The sequence below is a fragment of the Eleginops maclovinus genome, chromosome 14 (assembly GCF_036324505.1).
Source record: "Eleginops maclovinus isolate JMC-PN-2008 ecotype Puerto Natales chromosome 14, JC_Emac_rtc_rv5, whole genome shotgun sequence".
NCBI lineage: Eukaryota > Metazoa > Chordata > Actinopteri > Perciformes > Eleginopidae > Eleginops > Eleginops maclovinus.
Window position 1 is genome coordinate 4,742,280 of NC_086362.1, and position 9,484 is coordinate 4,751,763.

Here is a 9,484-nt window from a genome sequence, read left to right on the forward strand (position 1 = left end):
TGAGGAAATAAGTCTCTTTGTTGTTGATCATACACTAGCACCCCCTGACCTGCGGGCTAACTTCCCCCTCTCCTGAGTGAACCATCCATCTTCATATTCTATTCTTTCTCATTTCCTTCCCCTCATCCCCGAACCCTCCGTCTTTTTTCCCGCCGTAATAAAAAGATGATTTGTCTTATTCATCTCGAGTAGGTAGTCCGACGACCTCAGGCTCTCGATCATATTATTCCCAGATAACAGTGACGAGACGGAGATGGAGAGGTGTTTCCAGCATTAACAATCCTTGACACTTTTGCCTCTTCTTGACCTTCTGAGTCTTATCAGGATCAGTCATGCAGGAAGTTTCTGACCTTAAAGAGACAAGAGATCGCTTGAAGAAAAGATACAAATCGGTTCATTTTGGACATGAGGTGTTAAAAAAGAGAGCCTGCTGGTGTCACTTGCTCGGGGAAAGTGTTGGCAGTGAGGAAGACACATTTACATACGCTGGGAAATAAACCCTGATAGCACACAAGGCGTTGGACCCCACCCATGTCTGTAGGCTCAAAGCAAACCTGCCTTTTATAAAAAACACACACACACACACACACACACACACACACACACACACACACACACACACACACACACACACACACAGCTTTGGGGTGTTAAACCTGTCCGACAGACGCACTCGACAGTGCACGATATGAACAAGGAGCACAAATAACCTGGTGCAAATATTGACTCCAGTTCCATGTGTTTACTTAAGCTCTGTGTTATAAAAAGATTTCTCACACTACATTGCAAAACTAATTCAACGAGGAAATTAGCTATGCACATAAGAAATGGCATAGATTATAACAAAGCTCTGTACGGTCCTTTTTGCATGACTCCATCAGCAGCACATTTATCTGAGGCTCTGAATTATTCAGGCCTCCAGGCGACAGAGTTCCCATGCCGATGCCAGGCTAAGTGCCCTACATCTTATCTTTGCCGCTGGATATCGGCCAGGAGGATGGAGCTCTGGCTCGGAGGAGAGTTTCTTTTATTTTTTAAAGGGAAATATTTGGGTCCGGAGGGAGGAAGTCTAGTCAATGTTTAACACCTTTCGAACTACAACAGGACCTGCAGACGCAGTGACCTTCTCAAATGGCTCACTGCCCACCTTTCCTAAACTCAAACAGTGTTATTCCAATCTGCTCACATGGCTACTCGAGGGAAAACAGCTCACACATTATCTTAACCGGAGTTACTTGGTCTGGTATATAGAGGACAGTTAAGATTTCAACCCGTTATCTGTTTTTCTCCCTCTGCAATCGTAAAAAAAAACTACAATTCCCCAAATTCCACAGGCCACAATGCACTAATCTGAGTAGAGTTTTCAGTGATGGTGGAGCTGATGTCAAGTAAAGGGTCCCCCCTTATAAAAATGTGACTTTTTGTGATAATGTTCCCCTATTATTAAAAAGCTTTAGTACTACATTCTTCTAATTTGGACAACATATGACATTGCTGTTGCCATTTCTTTGTATTTTGGGCTAAAAGAGACACAAATAAATACAAGTCAAGCAAGGGGACTCCTAATTAAGCCCCGCCTCCTCTCAAGTGCTAACACTGATTGAAAAAAGGGGCGTGGTCAAACTCGAGAGTGTGTGGTGTGAACAAACCTGCTGCTTTAAAAATAACTCCTGAAAACAGACTTGTACAAAACATAAGTTCACAGATTGATTGTTTTATTCCTGTCTTTCAATAGTTTTTTTGACTTGACTTTATTAATAATTGCACTTTTTTCTGCGAAGGCACTTTGTTACTCTGTATTCAAAGTGCTGTGCACATAGAGTGTATTGTTACTATATTACGCTAATCTCTTAGGCTAGGTCATCCAAGCAATTACCACTGAATCGAATGCACTTTCCAGGTAGACATTTTTTAATATGTCACCAATGCTAAAAACATCAGCTAAGTTTCAAAACAGTCTGGACTGTTTAGCTTTCTTTAGGGGAAAGATACCGTTTAATGTCCACAGTGATTACTGTGTCTAGGAGAGTAAAAGAATCAGTAGAATAATCCTGTTTAAGGTGGATATTTCCTCATTAAATACAGCCCTAGCCATTCCTCTGAGAAAATGCAGTGTGTGTGTGTGTGTGTGTGTGTGTGTGTGTGTGTGTGTGTGTGTGTGTGTGTGTGTGTGTGTGTGTGTGTGTGTGTGTGTGTGTGTGTGTGTGTCACAATTAAGCGTGACATCATTAACTCCAACAAAGCCTTGAGAAAAACAAACATGTTAACCAAGTGCATACACCTTGGGGACTCTACAGCCGGTTGCCTAATGGACCTCATAAAACAACACGGAGGACTGACACCCAAGTGCTCTTTATTTGCCTCCATGTGCGTTCGCCGCGCAGCAGGTTGTGGCACAAATTAGCTTGTTGTAAAATAACTTTTGTGCTGTTATCTGGAGGGAAACTGATGACTCAGGGTCACTAGGGTGACAGCAGCGGAGACAAATACTGAGAGGTCACTTATTAATGGAAAACAAGATGGAGAGGAGTTCCATTTCCTGCTTTTGTACAGGAATGACACACACACACACACACACACACACACACACACACACACACACACACACACACACACACACACACACACACACACACACACACACACACACACACACACACACACACTTTTTGGTTTAATCTAGTATAATTTAAGGCTTTATGTGGAAATGAATTCAACTAAACTACAATGGATGTGTTCAACGTAGGGAAGTAGCAACACTTAACCTGACTGTCTGGCTCATATGTGTTGTTTGGGTGATAAAACATCAAATATTTCATAAGTAGGACTCTCAAAACTTTGTTTGAATACCAGGTGTTTAATCTGAAAAGCCCAGGTGTCCGTGTACAGACGCTAATCTATGAGGGGCCCCTAGGGACATTATTCAGAAATACCGTTCACACACACATGTGAAACACTCTCACACACACAACTGAAACCAAAAGCTCTCATAAACACATGTGAAAATCTCTCACACACACATATGAAATGGTCTCACACACACACACATGTGAAACACTCTCACACACACATATGAAACACTCTCACACACACAACTGAAACCAAAAGCTCTCATAAACACATGTGAAAATCTCTCACACACACATATGAAACGCTCTCACACACACATGTGAAACGCTCTCACACACACATGTGAAACGCTCTCACACACACATATGAAACGCTCTCACACACACGTGAAACGCTCTCACACACACATATGAAATGCTCTCACACTCACATGTGAAACGCTCTCACACACACATATGAAACGCTCTCACACACACATATGAAACGCTCTCACACACACATATGAAACGCTCTCACACTCACATGTGAAACACTCTCACACACACATATGAAACGCTCTCACACACACATATGAAACGCTCTCACACACACATATGAAACGCTCTCACACACACATATTAAACGCTCTCACACTCACATGTGAAACGCTCTCACAGACACATATGAAATGTTGAGTTCAGTAGGGAATTAGGAGTGCATTACAGTTAAAAAGGAAGGCCTTCCTGTCACATGAAGGAAGCAGGATGCTAAATTTCAAGGAAGTCAACTTCAACCACAATGAATGTTCATCTGATCCTCATTATTTTCCAAGTCCAAACTTTATTTTTTGCAGTGAGAGGTAATGAAGAGGATGTTTTAAGTTTTTTCAGTAGTGCTTTGCAATGCATTGAGTCACTGCAAAGTGAAGAATCCAACAATTTGGATCAGGAGAGGCTTTTTCGAGTGCTCGATAACCACACACGAACTATATCTGCATTTCTTGCTGTGTTAAGGTATGGTCATGATAATAGGGATGTCAGTGAGCTACTAGGATCATTATATAGATGCTTTCGCAACTTGCTGCATGAACATGAGGCCAGACGGAGATCCACTGATGTGACAAACAATCTAATACCCCCAACAACCTTGACTGGCCATCCAGGTCGACCCCAATACAGCATAACCGCTGAACAGATTTCTCATTGTGTGTCCATTGGTATGACATGGCAGGGAATTGCATCATGCTTTGGAATCAGTCAAAGAACCCTATACAGACACAGGCAAACTCTGGAAGTTGAGCCATTAAGATATGCAGTATTGTCAAACCAAGTTCTGGACAGCATTGTGACAAATATACTGCAGAACACTCCAAATGCAGGTGAAGCATATGTAATTGGAAGCCTGCGATCACGTGGCCTAAGAGTTCAGCGTTGGCGGGTCAGACAGAGCCTGCATCAAGTTGATCCCATTGGGCGGTCATTTAGACGTCGTCATGCTATACGACGAAGGGTCTACAGTGTTCAGGTCCCCAACCAATTATGGTAAGTTGACTTGTAAACTGTTCAGATGTGCACATTTTAAGTACATACTTTCTTTAATGTAGTGTATATCTCCCAACAGGCATTTTGACGGCAACCACAAGCTGGTTAGGTGACGGATGGTCTTTCATGGCTGTGTCGATGGCTTTAGCCGGACTATTATATACTTACGGTGCTTATCTAACAACAGAGCTTCAAGTGTCTTGTCATTATTTATAGAAGCAGTAGAAAACTTTGGTTTGCCTTTAAGGGTCAGATGTGATCACGGTATGGAAAATATACATGTTGCACGTTTTATGTTGGAAAGAAGGGGGTTGAACAGTCGTAGCGTTATTACAGGTGTTTCAGTACACAACCAAAGGATTGAGAGACTATGGGCAGAACTCAATAGAGTTGTATCAAGACACTTTGCAAATATTTTTAACTTTATGGAGGAACAGGGTATACTGGATTCATTGAATGAACTTCATCTTTTTTGTCTGCATTATGTCTATTTACCAAGAATTGAAAGGGCAGTAACAGAATTCATCAACCAGTGGAACAACCATGGCCTCTCCACACAAGGGGGGCAGACACCACTACAGCTGTGGCATACAGGTGTCATAAACAGCGTAGGAATCCATCCGGTTATAAATGACATTATTGATGGTGACACCCATTATGGTATTGATGAAGAAGGACCATTACCTGAACTTCAAACCAATAATAATGTTATCATTCCAGACATTGATCTTGCCATTAATGAGACCACAATGAACAATATTCAACAAGTGAATCCACTTGAAAATGATGGAAACCATGGAATACATTTATTTTTGTCACTCTTGCAGTATATTCAGTCCACATAGGAGTTACTTTGTAAATAAGCTGTTTCCCAACACTAAATGAACCTAGTAAACATGTTTTCAAAACTATAAGAAGCATTTGTTCAAAGTGTTTTTTTCAAAAAGACATACTGCGAGACAAGCAGAGACTGAGACTTTAAAGATTGCAAACTTTATTGCAACAGCAATATTATGAACTAAATATGAAATTAAATAAATGAAATGAAATAAATGTGAAATAAATATGAACCATATATTGGTATTGACTTAATAAAACTACACAGGTAAAGGAAACGTAACATTCCATTCCATAAAAAGTGTTTAACAAAGTGAAATAACACAGGAAAAAGTATTAAACACACATGTAAATGTCTTTACCTGTGTAGCTTTACTTATTGACTTTTATTGAGTCAATTCCAATATGTGGTATAAATCTCAAACAAATAGCTGCATCAGAAAAATATTAAAATATTTAACGAAAGAAATGTTGACACGTTGAAAACTTATTTCCACCACTGTATATTCATGACCTGCCAAACCCATGAGTGTTCCCTAAAGCAAAGTCAAACTTGTCTTTAAAGAGTTCATATGACACATGTAGCGGCAACCTGATGCAGTTGACACATGTGTTGGCCATAGGGAACAATGGTGTCGAGGCATAGTCGTCCTCTCCCTTGTGAATGAACTCCACAGAAGGTGTTGGGGAAAAGCCGATGGGTGGCACCACAGAGGCTCCTGTTGCGAAGGCCAATATTTTTTGTAGTTTGGATGGCCCTTCTTCTTCTATACAAAAAAACAGAAAAACAATTTAAGTGGTAGTTGGTCTAATTAACATGTTTATTGAACATCTCTTGAGTTATTATCATTAGCTGATGATGGCATGTATTCTTTGTAGGAAAAACTATTTTTAAAGTAAAAATATAAATAGATGCATCATTTTACGAGTAGTATAAACTATCAATTACCTTCTGCATCCTGGAGATAGTCTCTCCAGAAGATTACAACCATTTCTTCTGCAGTTCTCTTGTTGCTCCCTTCTGGAGAGAGTGGAATGCTGAAGAGATTGTCCATCTGGTCAGCAGTGAGAAGACTTGCCTCATAGCAAAACAGGGGCTTAAAGCTGTCAGGATGTCTCCTGATTTTTTCAAGAACCCTAAGAGTCTTCAGACCTTCACAGAATCTGTACAAAGTACATGGAAACATTTTACTAATTTTGCATAATTAAATAGGGTTCCTAATTCACTTATGAATTGTCAATGTGTGACTTACTTGTATATACAAATAATAGTTTTTAGCTTTAGTGAAGTTAATCCTACAACATGTTGGTCAATAATTCAAGTTCTGAGTCCTATTCTGATTAACCTGACGAAATAACCAACACTGAATACCTTTGAAATGGACCTTGGACCCTGTGGACAACCTGAAACATCACTATTTCCTGTACCAGCAGCTCCCTGTCCCTGATTGACTGCACAGGCCTTAGACATCCTGCATTAGCCAGGTACTCAAGTAGAGGTGCCTTTGACTCCTCAAGCTCCTCAACCGTGGTACTTTCAGATACCTAGCATCACAAGGAGCAGCAGGTTGGCTTGTTATGGGGGCTACTTGTTATGCTTATAACTTATTAGTTAAAAAAACAGACACTAGAGGACTGCATAATTACATGATAACAAAAGGTCCCTTAACAGTTGATTGAGGTTCAGGGTTTTTTTTCCCACATAGCTACAATGTCACAGAAAACATAGAAATTATAATTGGCTTGTCTGTTGGATTGTGGTGGAATTCAAACTACAACACATGGAAAGTGGGCATTCAGCAATGGACTGGGCAGGACCGATACTGCCTCTCAAAATGTAAAACAGCAAGAGAACATTGTAATATTACCTAATTCTAATGGAATATAACATATAAACTACCAACTGACCTTTTTGACTTTCTCAAGGAGTTCTGGGTCAGCTATGTCTTCTACAGCTGGATTTGCTGAACCATCAACAAGAAGCGAAAACACTGTTGGTGACAGGAAGTTTGGTGGTGGACCACCATGCACCAAACTCACTGCAATGGCTCTGCCAGCGTTGTAGTACCGGTCCTCTCTTAGAGCTGCAAAACAATCACATAAAAGGAAATGTAATATTGAAAAATGAGTAAAGACTCATTGCTACATATTATCATGGATTTTATGTGTTATTAAATACATTGTAGATCAGTTTGCATGTAAAAATCACCATACACTAAAATAGCTCCCATTATTAATAAAAAAAACAACAAGACATTACCAGTACTGTCAAGAGCCAAGTTCTTGCTGTTTTCTTTTCCCTCAAACATGGCGGATCTGGCAATGGTCTCCATCAGCAGCCTCAAGAATTCCCTCCTTGGCCCTCCTAAATCAATCCCTTCCTCATTTCTCCCCATGTCATCTGAGAACTTTACAGAAATCATCAAGTTTGGGTCGTAGGATACCCTTTGGAAACCCCGCATGGCTCCTTCCCAGACAGCAGAGCGATTTATATTGAACCTGCACTGTCGTTTTGTAATAATTTTGCTTGAGAGTTCCAGCAGTATCTCCTGACTCGGGACCTTTTCTGCACTATAAAGACAAAAATGATCAAAAACACAGTAAAGTTACACATTTTAGAATAACCCTTTTTTCGTCATTGCAAGCATCCAAATAATCCTCAATGTGTACGTCACAATAATTTAAAGGTCAATTATCAGATGACATCCTTATTAGTTATCCTGATCTGTCACGCTCGCAGTCTGTGTGAGCTACTCACATTGGACACTCCATACTGGCAATAATGGCCTTGTTTAATTCCTCGTCATCTGAGGAGTCGTCAGGAAGAGTTGACACAAGTGCTAAATATGATGAGTAGTCATCATGGCCGCTAGTCCCATGGTTGCCATCACTCCTTGGAAGCCAGCCTCCATCTTGACTGCTTGTGCCAGGGCCGCCATCCACTCCTTCCACTACTAATCTACTCCTTTTAACAGCACTGGTAGCTGGGTGGTTGGTGGCATCATCATTATAATCATCGTCAATACCAGTGCCAGTGCCAGGATTGCCTTCACCATCAATATTGCCAGTACAGGGATCATTATTTCTCATTGCTCTTGAGGCTGCCCTGGTGGTGACACAGCTGCTCATGCCTGCAGGGATTTGCAGGATTTCACAACAATCCTCATCACTGTCCTTAGCAGTTGATCTGTCAGTGGCAGAAAGTTCACTTTCCTCCTCTGAGTCAGTCTTTGAAACAGAAAGAAAGAAAACCCAAAATGATATATCAAAAGCAAAAAAAGCAAGACTTTGAAATTAAATAACCTTAAATAAAAAACAAGTTATCACATAACCGATTAAAATAGGGAGCCTTTGTTCACACTCTTCTCAATTTAAATTGCTCTATTTGAATTTAATATAAACTTTAAATTGCTATAAGCAGGTAACAGTTAACATTTTCTTTTCAAAAGGTAATTATACTGAATTTAATTAAGTGGTAAAACAAACAAAAAAGCAAACTTACTAAAAGGGTCCTTGATGGTCTTACATACAGGGCTTTGGTTTTAAAAACCTTGTGGATTAGCATCCCATTCAGCTCCTGACCCTCCTGGATCTTAGGGGACACCAACTTATTGCCACAAGACATTACAAGCTGGAGGCTACAAAGAAGATGTAGGATATTACAACAACAAGAAATACTTTACGGCTAAGGGCTTAACAATATGATGTAACAGCTTGTGTTAGTGTGTGTCTGTCTGTCAGGTTCTTGCTCCTATAAGGTGTGTGACTGAATCCTGTACATTTTGAGCCAAATTCAACTTTTATGTGTTTTTATAAATGATGATTGCAATTTGAAACTACGTTTTAAAAGTGCTCTTTAAATAAAGATTATTGTATTATTAACAACGCAAGAAGGAAAAAAAAAGGGTTTACCTGACGTCCTCCGGAATATGCTCACCAAAGCCTTGTCTGATACGATCAATAACAGTCCGGTGGTCCCAGGCCTTCTGGAACTCAAAGGCACTGAGGATATGTCCATGTTTGTGTAACCGTACTTTTGGACGTTGTTTGCACACTACATCCAAAGATGGATTGGGGAGTAGTATCACATCCTTATTGAAATGGCCATGCTGCTGTGCCCTAGCTCTGAAATAAGAATGTATTATGCATTATAAGTCTACTATTCGACTACATGAAGGCAGACAGTTAAGTCATACTGCTATAATAAAACAATAATGAGAAAACAGTAAGTCAGGGTACTAAAGTATAATCAGTTTTCCCCTTAATTAAAAACGATA

The 9,484-nt window shown here is 40.1% G+C and overlaps 1 protein-coding gene across 1 annotated transcript; it reads right to left on the reverse strand.

Annotated features, from left to right (window-relative positions):
- Positions 1-5,440: 5,440 nt before the first annotated feature.
- Positions 5,441-9,484, reverse strand: LOC134876021 (uncharacterized). The gene is made up of 7 exons (XM_063900844.1): positions 9,120-9,484; positions 8,710-8,845; positions 7,966-8,435; positions 7,468-7,778; positions 7,116-7,291; positions 6,157-6,371; positions 5,441-5,974 (listed from the first exon to the last, which is right to left on the reverse strand). The coding sequence occupies exons 2-6, from the start codon at positions 8,830-8,832 to the stop codon at positions 6,363-6,365; spliced, it is 1,089 nt and encodes a 362-aa protein (XP_063756914.1). The 5' UTR covers positions 8,833-8,845; positions 9,120-9,484; the 3' UTR covers positions 5,441-5,974; positions 6,157-6,362.